Here is a 14997-nt window from a genome sequence, read left to right as displayed (position 1 = left end):
AGGCAGAGGGCAGGAACAGCACGTGGCAGTGGGGGGAGGGACAGCTCAACTGCCCAGCAATTGCTAGCCTACTGGGCAGCTGTCGCACAAGGAACTTAGGGGAGTGGGGAGCTGATAGGGGGGCTGCCGGTCCACCCTGGTTCCAAGCCCCCACCAGCTAGCTCCAACGGGCTGTTCTTCCTGCAAGCAGTGGACAAAGCAGGCGGCTGCCAAACAACGTTATAAGGGGCATTGCACAACTTTAAACGAGCGTGTTCTGTAATCGATCAGCAATGTAACAACGAAAGGACGTTAACTGCGACGACTTTAAGTGAGGAGTTACTGTACATGGGATTCATGGTATACATTTGCCTTTACTTTTGAGAAAGAGCAAGTTTGCCTGGCCAGTGCTTCCACGGGGATTCCATAATAGCCCAGCCATTTTCCATACCCACATGAAACAGGCAGCTGAAGGTCTGGCCTAGGCTGATCATGTTGTACGGGATGTGGATGACATTATTATTCACACCAGCAACAGGGAGAACTGCTTGCTGGCCCTGAGGGAAGTACTTACACGTTTACTGGAGGCTGGTTTAAAGGTTATTCCCACTAAATTCCAACTGGTGCAGCAAAAGGGTGTGTTTTTGGGTGTCACACTGGAGGCGGGAGATAGATCCCTAGAGCAGGATAAGGTTAGGGTGCTACTATCCTGACCCACCCCTATTGCCATGACAGGATTTTGCAGAGAATTCATCCCAGACTATGTGGAGCTGGCTGCCCCATTGCAGGACCTGTTGTGCAAATCCCGGGAGTGGTCCTGGACACACACACACTCTCTCTCTCTCTCGCGTGCACAATGAATGCCCTTAAAGATCAGTTAGCAAGAGCCCTGGTCTTGGCAGTCCCATCTTCCGATCATGACTTTAAGTTGTACCCTGTGGGCAAGCACAGGGTTTTGGTGGCAGTTCTTACCCAGGAACACCCTGGGAAGGACAGACCTACTACATATGCCTCTCAGCGATTGCAGGGCCCTGACCGGCACTACAGTGAGTGTGAAGAGAGTCTTGTGCACACACTGAGCTCTTCAGAAGTGTTGTTATATTGTGGGTGGTAGGAGACTCCAGCTGTCACATTATACAGGAGGCAGCTGCCAGCTAATGAGGGTAGTTCTGGGACTGCGCTGATGATCTCCAGAGCTCACAACATGCATATTTACAGCTTGTGCCAGCTTTGAGGCAGAGCTGTCACAGATTCACCTCCTCGGTGTATTGGGCACCGGGAGGGGGGCGGGGGACGGGACACAACACTCACACTCACCTGTGGATTACAACAAGCAAAATGTGCAACTGGTGAGTCTCACCACAATTTACAGATTATCCCCCCCCCCACCCCCAGTATAAAACTTGTTGCAAGGGTATGTCTCCGCTGCAAGCAAAGGTGTGAGCGTAGCACAGGTAGACATACTAGGGTTAGCTTTAATCTAGCTAGCATGGGTAACAATAGCTGTATAGATGTTGGCAACAGGGCTAGCAACCAGAGTTTGTACACAGGATCCCTGGAGGGCTTGTACTCTGATTACTAGCCTGTGCTACCACATCAGCACAGCTGTTGTTCTCTGGGCTAGCTAGACAAAAGCTAACAGGGGTCTGCCTACCACGACACCTTCACTTTGCAGCACAGACATACCCTAAGAGTTCCTCACCAGAGCCCTGTCATCCCCCCACAAGGGTAAGCAGCACAATTTGACCATTCAGCCTTCTCATTGGCAGCTCAGGGCCTTAACATTTGAACCACAGGAACAGACGTTGGCCCCATTCTAGACCAGCCACTGGAGGAAGAGTTGACACACACTTTCCCTGTGGATAACACAGCTGTTTACTAGTCAGCACGAGCAGAAGGGGGATCAGGGACCCTGGATTCTGTCCTTCACTCTGGGAGAGAAGTGTAGTTTTTTTAGTGGTTACAGATAGGGTAACCACAACTGGCTTAGCCGTTCTGAAAAGCGCTGTGGTGCGGTGGATAAGAATGGGGGTTGTCATATTAGAGAGCTGGGTCTGTGGGGACCTCGCATTAGCTCTCTATTAACTCATTTATCAAATGAAAAGGGTGGGGAATGTTCAGCAGGTCTCCCCTGACTGCTTTCTAGGTTGGTGGTCCTGGCTGTAGTGAAAAATAAGGCAGTGAGGTTCACAGGAATTTAAACACCGCTCTGAAGAGGGGAGGTTTCAACTCCTGTTCTCCTCTTTCCCAGCTCAGAGAACTGTCGCCTTGGCTGCACAGGTGTTCGGTGAGTCTATGTTGGGTTCTCATGCTGTGTCAGGTTCTATCGTCAAGGCTGTCAGGTTCAGCTTGGCACCCAAACGTTCAGTTATGGTTATGAAATGCTGTCTAGACAAACTCTCCCAATGTATAACTGATAATCAGCACGAGGAGCAACAATGTGGCCAAAGGACAGGGCCTGTCCCAGGGTGCTTGAGATTTCTTTACAAAACGAGGACAAAGAAAAGTCAGGCGATACAGTGAAAAATCGCCATTGCAATTCATTTTTATTAAACATAAGCAATTCAGGGCTCACATTTGATATTCTGCACTTTGGGGGGGTTTTTTACATACGATTTTTACAAAATAAAGGTTTAAAGCTCCTCTCAAACTGAAGTCCACCACGCACCCTGAGCTATTGCTGCCCCCCAAGTCAAGGGGAGCTGCGGGAATAGAACCCACTTATTGGGGGTGGGGTGTCAGTTACTGTACCCCAATGTCATCCTAGGCATGTCAACTTCCGAAGCGACTGAGGCAGACCCATCCACCTGTGCGGTCCTCATTCACTACACAGCCCTGAGCACCATCCAGCCTTTCTATTGGGCATTTCCTAACTCTGCAGCCGGATGGCATGTGTTAGTATATAGGCCTGTTTGTTAGCCTGAGGGAGAATTTTGGGTTTGACTTTTTGATATTCTTATATCCTTACTAATGTGTGAACAAAGAACAAAGACATTGTGTGTTGCTTCTGCCCACAAAGCAGATGGGGTGAAAAGAGATGATGAGATAAGATGTTTTAGTTGGTGTTGGTCCTGCTTTGAGCAGGGGATTGAACTAGATCCTCCTCTTCCAACCCTAATCTTCATGATTCTATGAACTAAAGCAGTGCTTCTCAAAGCCGGTCCACCGCTTGTTCAGGGACAGCCCCTGGCGGGCTGGGTCTGTTTGTTTACCTGCTGCGTCCGCAGGTTCAGCTGATTGCACCTTCCACTGGCCGCGGTTTGCCACTCCAGGCCAATGAGGGGTGCAGGAAGGGCGGCCAGCACATCCCTCGACCCGCGCCACTTCCCACAGCTCCCATTGGCCTGGAGCAGTGAACCGCGATTGGCTGGGAGTGGGAGCCGCGATTGGCTGAACCTGCGGACAAGGCCGGTAAATAAACCGGCCTGGACCGCTTGTTTCCCTGAACAAGCGGCGGCCCGACTTTGAGAAGCACTGAACTAAAGTGTTTTGGATATCATGGGAGTGTATGAGCACACACTGGAAGGCTGCCTAGCGCCTCTCTCAAGCCAAGGTCAAGCGATCAGTTAGGAGGGGCAAGGGGGGATGGGAGGGAGGCATAAGAAACACTAAAAGTCAAACACGACCTGACTCCGTACCCCTCCCATGGATACAAAAGAGGTGGGACAAAGCCCCCAGACTCACAACCCTCCAAAACGGAACATGACCATAAGTTGTAAGGGGTGTGACGAGGGGCGTGCACTGCAGGTATATTTGGGCCTGCTAAGAAGGAGGAGGTGGGAGTGGGGAACGGGGACACAAGCAAGGCTCTGCGGCATCAGAGCTGGGAAGGGGGACACTGGGAAACAGACTCTGCTGGCGCTTGGAACTAACCCCAATAAACATCGCATTGTCTGCCCTTCGGACTTCTGGTCTTCTGCTTTCTGTCTGCATGACAAGAACCAGGGGAGGGGGTGAAGGGAAAGCCCTCTAGCAGATGCTTTTACCATAGGTTTGTTTTTGTATCATGGCAGATATCTATATATACAGTGCAATTTACAGATGAAAAGCTAACATGATGTCTTCGGTCTCTTATACACAGGCACTTAAAGCATTGTCAACCCCCATGCTGCTGAACGTAGGCCGGGGGTGCCAAATATGGCAGTGTAAACAAGGCGTGCTAGCAATAAGTTATGCCAAAGCGACTATGTCAGCCTTTGGGGCACTTGTTCATCTCTTGCCTCACAATGCTGCAGAAGCCCTGGAGTGGCTTATGGATGGACTGAAGAAGTCACCGTGTCTGTGCCAAAGAACACAGGCTAGGATAGTGCCCCTTCATGCTGCAGTTCCTTCCTTGGGAGGGACGAGTGCCTGGAAGGCTAGACCCTTGGGAGTAAGGCCTTTTAGATGTGCATCTCTCACCCCATCAGGCTGCAGAGGGAAGAAGGGGATGGAGCGTGGTGCCCAGCAGGCCTGTTGCAGCCGGAAGATGTGCAGTTCCTCCAAATCGATCTGCACAAATTCTTTTTCATCACGCTGATCGGGACGCAGGGACGGCATGCCCGTGCCACAGGCAAAGAGTTCGCCCGTGCCTACCGCATCGATTACAGCCGCAATGGGGAGCGCTGGATCTCCTGGAAAGATCGGCAGGGCAGGCAGGTGGGTGCAGAGGGGGGGTTTACAGGGCTCCTATCCTCTCAACATAGCCTCTGGGCTTTCCATAGCAGTTGTAAAAGCCGCATAGACTTTGAATTCCAGGAGATACAGTCCCCCTTTACCTTTGCCTGTTGCCTGTCGCTACAGCATCTCACCTCTGTGTTAATGCTAAACCTTGCCAAGGGCTCTGCCGCTGGGCCTGACTCCCCAGTCTACTAGGATATGCAGCACAATTCTCTGTAACTGAGCCCCAAGCACCAGCCATTCCCCTCACCTGAGATTGAGTCACCTGGCTAACCCCCAGACCCCACATGCCTGGATGCTCAGCTAAGACATTTTGAAATCCAGGTCTGGGACCATGTGCCCACCACCTTCCCACTAGCCAGGGGTGTTTCCTCTCCTCGCCTAAACTATAAACTGCAGAGCCATCTTTTCTGCTGCCTTCACCCAGAGCACCCTTCTCTGAGGAGGGGAGGGCATACAGAATGGGGGTGGATTGGATATCGGTTGGGTAGGATAGGAGGTATGCTGGATGCCTGTCTTTAAAAGGAGGCTAAGTTAGTTATACTCAGGACTATTGCCCCTCTCAGAGCTATCGTCTCAGGCTCTCTTCAGACTCAGGTGCTACATTAGTTACATCCAGGTCATGTCTTCAAGATTTTTTTTCAAAAACCGTGAGAACAAGTGTCCATTTTTTTCTCTTAATGTAGCTGGGATTCAGACATAATCACATGACTCCCAGATCCTGGACCTGGTAGGCCCAGATCTTAATCCAGCTCTGGGTGGAATGCTAACTATTGCAGTGACATTCTCCATCGCTGGAAATGCTCAGCAGGTCATAATGAGCTGCTTTATCTGACACTAGAACACAGTGAACATTGATTGCCAACTTTTGATTCTCTTGTTAATGAATGACATACGTCCTGGATAACAAAAGGTTCCTGCTGGTGTATCACCAGCCATCGCAAGTCTCTTGCTGCTCCTTCATGTTATCAGATTGTTATTATCAATAATAATTATTTTTTTTAAATTTATCATGTATTATAGCATGAACAGCCTCTAATGTGAGGGAAAAGGGGAGGCAGAGGGTTCAGGAATCCATCATGTCAACCATTCTGGGCCAAAATCATCCTTTGTTTAAGTCTATTCACTTCACTGGATTTACACCAGAATTGAATTTCTCCCACTGTCTCCAAACTGCAGAGCCCAGCTTCTCCCAAGCCCGCTGCCCTGCCCAGAGCAGTGAGGGGCTGTGTGATTGTGCTGCCCTAGCCCCCCTCACCCTGCACACAGCAGGGAGGGGCTCTGCGAGTGTTGGAGTCAGGCAGTTGTGCTTTGTTTTGCCAGCTTCTTTTTTCCAGGCTCATTCTCTCCAGCTGCATTTAAGGCCATGAGTGTGTGTCCTGCTGTGTTTGCAGCTGGTCACTTAAGTCATCCTCTGTTTCCAGGTGATTCAAGGCAACATTGATACATACGATGTGGTCCTGAAAGATCTTCGGCCCCCAATCATTGCCCGTTATATCCGGGTGATCCCTGTAACGGAGCTGCCCATGACTGTCTGCATGAGGGTGGAGCTCTACGGCTGCATCTGGTTTGGTAAGGACCCGTTTTCATATTCCTTCTACAGGGGCTACCCAGGGTCCCTGGGCTGCCTGTCCCCAGCACTGTGATGAGGACACACTGGCTGCCCCACTCTTGTGGTGAGTGCCAGGCCCTTACAGCTTCCTGTTGACCAATGTTTGCTCAGATCAAGAAGGAAGAGGAAACCCTGTGGACAGAGAAAACGAGAAGCGGCTGCTGATGTGTTTTCTCAGCTCTGTGGCCTTCTTTTCTAGATGGTTTGGCGTCCTACAGCATCCCTGAGGGAGGGACGATAGCGGCCCCTGGCTCTCCCATCATTTACCTGAATGACTCAACCTACGATGGCTTCCAGGAGCGCAGGTGGGACTGGCGGCCCTGGTCTCTCTCTGGCACTGTGCATCTTGTCTCCTCTTTGTCCCTGAGCCTATCGCTATACTTTTAGTCCCAGAATCCTTCTGGAATCGGCCACTTTGCTAGTTGAGGGATGTGGTTGTTTTAATTCCTCTGGTGATGTGTTGGGCAGATACTGTCCCTAAAGGGCATGCAGGCCTGTAGTGCATCAGACCCATGCTCTTCTGGCTGGTGAAAGTTAGCGGGCAAGTATTGGGTCCATTGCTGGAGACGGCAGGATGAAGGGGGTCTGCATACACCCGTTGTTATATGGCCAGCTATTGTCCAGGTTTTTGCCTTCCCCTTTTGGTTAAAAGGATGGAGAGAGTTGTAGAGACACAGCTGTCAGGCTGGGTACAAACCAGGGTTTGACTCCGAGGCTGCACTTATTGCGTTGGTCAGTGATCTCCTAGTGATGGACATTGATCAGGTCTCCCTGCTTGTACTATTAGATATGTCAGCTGCTTTTGCTATTGTTGATCACTAACATTGCTAACCCATCTGCTGCTCCATGGGGGAGTGGAGGAAACTGCTGTGAGTGGCTTTCTGCCAGGGAAGTTCCAGAGATCGGGGCATGGTTGAGGCTCAGTCCAGGGAAGACAGAGGTAATGCTAACTACAGCAACTTCTAGGACTGAGGTTGTCTAACCACCATTGGCACCTCAAGGTTACAACTTGGGGGTCTGGCTAGACCTGCACTGGCATTGAGGAGATCAGGTGGTAGCAGTGGACAGTGGGTGGCAGCTCTGGTCCAGTGTGAGAGGGTACACCCACCCTTCACAAAGAAGGCCTCTGCACATGGCAGCCTCATTGTCCCTTTGCCTCAAGTGTTTCTTCTACAGCTTTTCCCACTCCCCTTGTATCGGGGCAGCAGTCTCAAACTGTCTGTGAGTCTCTCACACTCCCATTCTATCAGGGGCAATCTCCTGCACAGTCTTTCAGACTCCCTTTGTATCAGGGTAACCATCATTGCCCGCATTCTCCACCAACTGTGATGGGGCGCTCCACTCACTGCTAGGATGGCGCCTCCTCCTGGTAACGCTGGGGAATAGCGCGTGAGGTCAGCGCCCCTTCCATGCCATCTCTCCGGGTCAGCCCCCTTTGCATGCCGTCTCTCCGCCTCTCTCTCTGGGTCTGCAGCCCTTCTCTCACAGCACGAGACCTCCAGCCAGGTCACTCTATGCATTTTCCCCTTCCAGGGTATCAAAGTCTTTCAAAGTCTCTCTGCGCATGAGCAGTCTCAGTCACTGCCCCATGGTGCCATTTCCTCAGTGGCTGGGGAACCCAGGTCCGCCCTCTACTCCAGATTCCAGCTCAGGGACCCTCTAGCTAGCAGTCAAGGTTTGTTCCCGTCTAGACTTTACTGCCTTTCCCTGAGCCCTACCCTACCTTCCCCGCTGGGTTTGCTAGCCCCAAAGCACCTCCCTTCTCCCAAGGAGCGACTGCAGAGTTTCCCAGCCACCCCTCTGCTTCCAATTCCCTGTCTTTATAGTCCCAGCCCAGGTCATTCCTCCTCAGCTGGGCTGTCTGACTCAGTCATGGGATTACTTAGCCACCTGATTCCCCTCAGCTGTGGCTTGTGAGATTAATTAGCCCTCTTCTCGGTCTTCATTAACCCTTTCTGGGCAAGTGTGTGGTAAACAGCCCATCCGTTTGATTTAAGATATTTACTATGGATCTTTTTACCCGCTGATGTTGACAATTTCTGCTTTAATGGTTACAAAGCTTTAATTTTTTGAATCTCAACATCTACTATCATTAAATAATTATTGTCTGATCCCCCATCATTTCCTGCAACTATAAATATTTAAATTGATAAAAAAATTAAAATGCTTAAAAATAAACATTGATATTATCTATCAGAATTATAAAAAAAAATCTGCCAAGCGTAGTTATAACCATTGATTTTAACTTTCCAGTCATGTGAATCTTTCCACCGGGTTTCAGTAATACCAACCAACTAGATCGAATTTATGCTCATAAACAAGCAATTCCAACTCATCTGGTTTGTTACCCAGGCTCCCAGCAGTAGTGTGTAGGCAGCTCATTTCTTCTCTTCATGTCTGTGTGCTTCTTGATTAATGTTGTTCTCAAAATCTCCATTTTGAGCTAAGTCCTCATGTCTTCCCTCTGTTCATCCTCCCCATTTGCTATTACTATAACGCCCTCCTGACTACGCAAGCTAGTCTGTCCTGCGGAGATTGGTTCCCCTTCTGCTGAGATTGAGGCCATCCACACTGTACAGCCCCCTCTTCCTGTAGAAGGAGGACCAGTGTTACTCTACCTTACCCTACACCCCTTCACAGCCTGCGGTTCACTTCCAGAATCTTCTGCCTTCCTTTGCTCATGGGACAGGAACAGCCTCTGAGAAGATGGTTTGCACATTCTTCTTCTTCAGTACCCTTCCCAGTTCCCTGCAGTTATCTATAATCTATGATGCAGTGTCATTAGTGCCAATATGCACCATCACCAGAGGACCCTTGACTTCAGAAGCTCATCCAATCTGAGAGTGACCTCTCGTGTGAGTGAAATACAATCCAGGGTAAGTATGGGTGGCAGAATCGAGCCCTACGCCCTAGTCACCCATTAGCATGATCTGTAGCATTCACATTTACTACATTTAGAATGAGAAACAATTATCCAGTGACTTCAGCAGTGAAGACTGGCAAATAAAAGGAGTCAGCCATCTTGATGTAGAATTATATTATCTTGCCCCTGCTTACCTTCCAGAAGTTTCTAGATTCCAGTAATCCAGCCCCTTTCCACACCCCAACAGTTCTCAATTCTCAAGTTTTATGCCCTGGAAAATGCGTTGAGAGCAGGTTTAATACAAGAAAGCCAAGCCAGTAGCAGATCCCTTCATACTGCCGAACAAAGCTAAGCAGAGAGTGAGAAAGAGTTGCTTGCAGCCTTGTATGCAATGAGAAAGTTTCATTAATTTACTTTCAGCAATAACAGTCCTAATTCAGACCGATCACAAGCCTTTGGAGGCACCTTTTAGGAAGCCATCCATTAGCACACTTTTGGAGAATGTTTCTGCAGCTCCAGAAGCACAGCCTTGCAGTACAATACACCCACACAGGCTGAGGGTCCTGGTGGAGACGACATTCACAATAATGGTGGAATCCCCTCCAGAAAAGGGAGACTCATTTGCAGAGGAGAGATGGATATATGCTGTCGGGCTGGGAGGCCTGCTAGCACAGCAGCCGTTCAAGAAGTCACTAAAGGAGATTCACAGCTCCAAGTAGTAATGACAGTAATGACATGGCCAAGAGAAAAGAAGGATGGTGTCCTGGCTTATGAAGGAGCAGGACTTCTCTTTGGTAGAGGAATGGTAGTCATTCCTGAGTGCCAGAAAAAGAAATTCTCAATTACATCTCTCTCTCTCTATCTATGGGTTTTATATCACTGCCCATCATCATAGTATCCGAGGGATAATAGTGAAGTCCATAATGGATTTTATGAGGTGAACCCAAGACCAGAGCAATGGCTTGGCATGATCTGTTATATCGGGATAATCATAGAAGGATGTTCATTGTGTGAAAAGAGTAGCCACCGTGATCCAGGAGAGCTGTTATGTTTCCATGCGGTCCATGAAGGAGAATTCCCACTCTGGCAGAGTCACTTTTACCAGCATGCTTCAGAACATAAAATTGGCCACACTGTGTCAGATCAATGCTCCATCTAGCCTAGTGTCCTGTCTTCCTACAGTGGTCAGTGCCAGATTCCTCAGAGGGAATGAACAGGGCAATTAACAAGTGATCCATCCCCTGTCCTCAACGCCCGGTTTCTGGCAAACAGAGGCTAGGGAAACCCAGAGCATAGCGTTGCATCCCTGACCATCTTGGTTAATAGCCATTGCTGGACCTATCCTCCATGAACTTATCTAGTTCTTTAGTGAACCCTGAGATAGTTTTGGCCTTCGCAACATCCTCTGGCAACAAGTTCCACAGGTTGACTGTCTGTTGTGTGAAGAAGTATTTCCTTATGTTTGTTTTAAACCTGCTGCCTATTCATTTCATTGAGTGACCCCCTGGCTCTTGTGTTATGTGAAGGAGTAAATAACATTTCCGTATTCACTTTCGCCACACAAGTCACAGTTTTACAGATCTCTATTATATCCCCTCTTAGTCATCTCTTTTCCACGCTGAAAAGTCCCACTCTTTTTAATCTCTCCTCATATGGAAGATGTTCCATACCCTTAATCATTTTTGTTGCCATTCTCTGTACGTATTCTAATTCTAATATATCTTTTTTGAGACAGGCAACCAAAACTGGGAGTACCCTGGGTTAATATAGTGACATTATGATATTTTCGATCTTATTATCTATCCCTTTCCTAATGGTTCCTAACACTCTGTTAGCTTTTTAGATTGCTGCTGCACATTGGGCGGATGTTTTCAGAAAACTATCCACAGAATCATAGAATCATAGAATATCAGGGTTGGAAGGGACCTCAGGAGGTATCTAGTCCAACCCCCTGCTCAAAGCAGGACCAATTCCCAGCTAAATCATCCCAGCCAGGGCTTTGTCAAGCCGGGCCTTAAAAACCTCCAAGGAAGGAGACTCCACCACCTCCCTAGGTAACGCATTCCAGTGTTTCACCACCCTCCTAGTGAAATAGTTTTTCCTGATATCCAACCTGGACCTCCCCCACTGCAACTTGAGACCATTACTCCTTGTTCTGTCATCTGCCACCACTGAGAACAGCCGAGCTCCATCCTCTTTGGAACCCCCCTTCAGGTAGTTGAAGGCTACTATCAAATCCCCCCTCATTCTTCTCTTCTGGAGACTAAACAATCCCAGTTCCCTCAGCCTCTCCTCATAAGTCATGTGCTCCAGACCCCTAATCATTTTTGTTGCCCTCCGCTGGACTCTTTCCAATTTTTCCACATCCTTCTTGTAGTGTGGGGACCAAAACTGGACACAGTATTCCAGATGAGGCCTCACCAATGTCGAATAAAGGGGAACGATCACATTCCTCGATCTGCTGGCAATGCCCCTACTTATACAGCCCAAAATGCCGTTAGCCTTCTTGGCAACAAGAGCACACTGTTGACTCATATCCAGCTTCTCGTCCACTGTGACCCCTAGGTCCTTTTCTGCAGAACTGCTACCTAGCCATTCGGTCCCTAGTCTGTAGCAGTGCATGGGATTCTTCCGTCCTAAGTGCAGGACTCTGCACTTGTCCTTGTTGAACTTCATCAGGTTTTTTTCGGCCCAATCCTCTAATTTGTCTAGGTCCCTCTGTATCTGATCCCTACCCTCTAGTGTATCTACCACGCCTCCTAGTTTAGTGTCATCTGCAAACTTGCTGAGAGTTAAGTCCACACCATCCTCCAGATCATTAATAAAGATATTAAACAAAACCGGCCCCAGGACCGACCCTTGGGGCACTCCGCTTGAAACCGGCTGCCAACTAGACATGGAGCCATTGATCACTACCCGTTGAGCTCGACGATCTAGCCAGCTTTCTATCCACCTTACAGTCCATTCATCCAGCCCATACTTCTTTAACTTGGCGGCAAGAATACTGTGGGAGACCGTATCAAAAGCTTTGCTAAAGTCAAGGAATAACACATCCACTGCTTTCCCCTCATCCACAGAGCCAGTTATCTCATCATAGAAGGCAATTAGGTTAGTCAGGCACGACTTCCCCTTCGTGAATCCATGCTGACTGTTCCTGATCACTTTCCTCTCCTCTAAATGTTTCATAATTGATTCCTTGAGGACCTGCTCCATGATTTTTCCAGGGACTGAGGTGAGGCTGACTGGCCTGTAGTTCCCCGGATCCTCCTTCTTCCCTTTTTTAAAGATGGGCACTACATTAGCCTTTTTCCAGTCATCTGGGACCTCCCCCGATCGCCATGAGTTTTCAAAAATAATGGCTAATGGCTCTGCAATCTCACCCGCCAACTCCTTTAGCACCCTCGGATGCAGCGCATCCGGCCCCATGGACTTGTGCACGTCCAGTTTTTCTAAATAGTCCCGAACCACTTCTTTCTCCACAAAGGGTTGGTCACCTTCTCCCCATGCTGTACTGTCCAGTGCAGCAATCTGGGAGCTGACCTTGTGCGTGAAGACAGAGGCAAAAAAATCATTGAGTACATTAGCTTTTTCCACATCCTCGGTCACTAGGTTGCCTCCCTTATTCAGTAAGGGGCCCACACTTTCCTTGATTTTCTTCTTGTTGCTAACATACCTGAAGAAACCCTTCTTGTTACTCTTAACATCTCTTGCTAACTGCAACTCCAAGTGTGATTTGGCCTTCCTGATTTCACTCCTGCACGCCTGAGCAATATTTTTATACTCCTCCTTGGTCATTTGTCCAATCTTCCACTTCTTGTAAGCTTCTTTTTTGCATTTAAGATCAGCAAGGATTTCACTGTTTAGCCAAGCTGGTCGCCTGCCATATTTACTATTCTTTCTACACATCGGGATGGTTTGTTCCTGCAACCTCAATAAGGAATGTCATCCACAATGTCTCCATGATCTCTTTCTTGAATGTATAGTTGGGATTATGTTTTCCAATGTGCATCACTTTGCATTTATCAGTACTGAACTTCATCTATTATTTTGTTGCCCAGTCACTCCGTTTAGTGAGATCCCTTTGTAACTCTTCACATTCTGCTTTGTTCTTAACTATCTTAAGTAATTTTGTATTGTCTGAAATTTTGCCACCTCACTGTTTACCCCTTTTTCCAGATCATTTATGAATATGGTGAACGGCATTGGTCCTAGTACAGACCCCCTGTCTCTCCATTCTGAAAACTGACCATTTATACCTATCCTTTTGTTTTCCGTTTTTTAACCAGTTACTGATCCATGAGAGGACCTTCCCTCTTATCCCATGTCTACTTACTTTGCTTAAGAGCCTTTGGTGAGGGCCCTTGTCAAAGGCTTTCTGAAAGTCCAGGTACATTATATCCACTGGATCACCTTTGTCCACCTGTTTGTTGACTCCCTCAAAGAATTCTGATAGATTGGTGAGGTCTGATTGCCCTTCACAAAAGCCATGTTGACTCTTCCCCAACAAATCAGGTTAATCTCTGTGTCTGATAATTCTGTTCTCTACTGTAATTTCAACCAATATGTCTGGTACTGAAGTTAGGTTTATCGGCCTGTAATTGCCAGAATTGCCTCTGGAGCCTTTTTAAAAAATTGGCGTCACATTACCTGTCCTCCAGTCATCTGGTACAGAAGCTGATTTAAATGATAGGTGACATGTCACAGTTAGTAGTTCTGCAATTTCATATTTGAGTTCCTTCAGAACTGTTGGGTGAATCCCATCTGGACCTGATGGCTTATTACTGTTTAATTTATCAATTTGTTCCAAAAACTCCTCTATTGACACCTCAATCTGGAACAGTTCCTCAGATTGGTCACCTAAAAATAATGGCTCAAGTGTGGGAATCTCCTTCACATCCTCCGCAGTGAAGTCTCATGCAAAGAATTAATTTAGCTTCTCTGCAATGGCCTTATCGTCCTTGAATGTTCCTTTCTCACCTCAATTGTCCAGTGGCCCCACTGACTGTTTCGCAGGCTTTCTGCTTCTGATGTACTTAGACATTTTATTGCTGTTAGTTTTTGAGTCTTTGGCTAGTTGCTCTTCAAATTCTTTTTTGGCTTGCTTAATTATAATTTTACACTTTACTTGCCAGAATTTATGCCCCGTTCTATTTTCCTCAGTAGGATTTAACTTCCAGTTTTTAAAGGATGCCTTTTTGCCTCTAACCGTTTCTTTTACTTTGTTGTTTAGCCATAGTGGCACTTTTTTGGTCCTCTTACATTTTTTTTTTAATTTGGGGTATACATTTTATTTGAGCATCTATTATGCTTTTAAAAAGTTTCCATGCTGTTTGCAGGCATTTCACTTTTTGGACTGTACCTTTTAATTTCTGTTTAACTAGCTTCCTCATTTTTGTGTAGTTCCCCTTTCTCAAATTAAATGCTACATTGTTGGGATTCCTTGGTGTTTCCCTCAACAAGGATGTTAAATTTAATTGTTATGGTCACTTTACCAAGCTGTTCAGCTTGGATCAGATCAGATCCTGTGCTTCACTTAGGGCTAAATCAGGAATTGCCTCTCCTCTTGTGGATTCCAGGACTAGGTGCTCCAAGAAGCAGTCATTGATGGTGTCAATAAATTTGACCATCCTGGTCAAGTGATCGCTAGTATATCTCTGCTGTTATATGCTTATTATTCAAGCATGGAATTTCTATCTCTGGAGATTCTATAGTACAGTTTGATTAATTTAAGATTTTTATTCTCTTTGACTGTATGCTTTCTTTCACATATAGTGTAACTCCCCCACCAGGGAGACCTACTCTGTCATTCCTATGTATTTTGTACCCTAGTATTACCATGTCCCATTGATTATCATTGTTCCACCAGGTTTCTGTGATATACTCA

General features: G+C 47.5%; 1 protein-coding gene across 3 annotated transcripts in view; it reads left to right on the top strand.

The window, feature by feature from the left end:
• The window catches only part of LOC128825418 (discoidin domain-containing receptor 2-like), a 146121-nt gene that overhangs the window by 80138 nt on the left and 50986 nt on the right, over positions 1–14997 (top strand). For all 3 annotated transcript variants that reach the window (XM_054007928.1, XM_054007927.1, XM_054007929.1), the window contains 3 exons: positions 4389–4617; positions 6063–6210; positions 6450–6555. In XM_054007928.1, coding sequence (XP_053863903.1) covers positions 4389–4617; positions 6063–6210; positions 6450–6555 — 483 coding nt within the window. The remainder of the gene's footprint in view (positions 1–4388; positions 4618–6062; positions 6211–6449; positions 6556–14997) is intronic.

The sequence above is a fragment of the Malaclemys terrapin genome, chromosome 17 (genome assembly GCF_027887155.1).
Source record: "Malaclemys terrapin pileata isolate rMalTer1 chromosome 17, rMalTer1.hap1, whole genome shotgun sequence".
In the NCBI taxonomy this organism is placed as follows: domain Eukaryota; kingdom Metazoa; phylum Chordata; order Testudines; family Emydidae; genus Malaclemys; species Malaclemys terrapin.
Note: the sequence above shows the minus strand (reverse complement) of the source record. Positions and strands in the feature narration are given on the sequence as shown.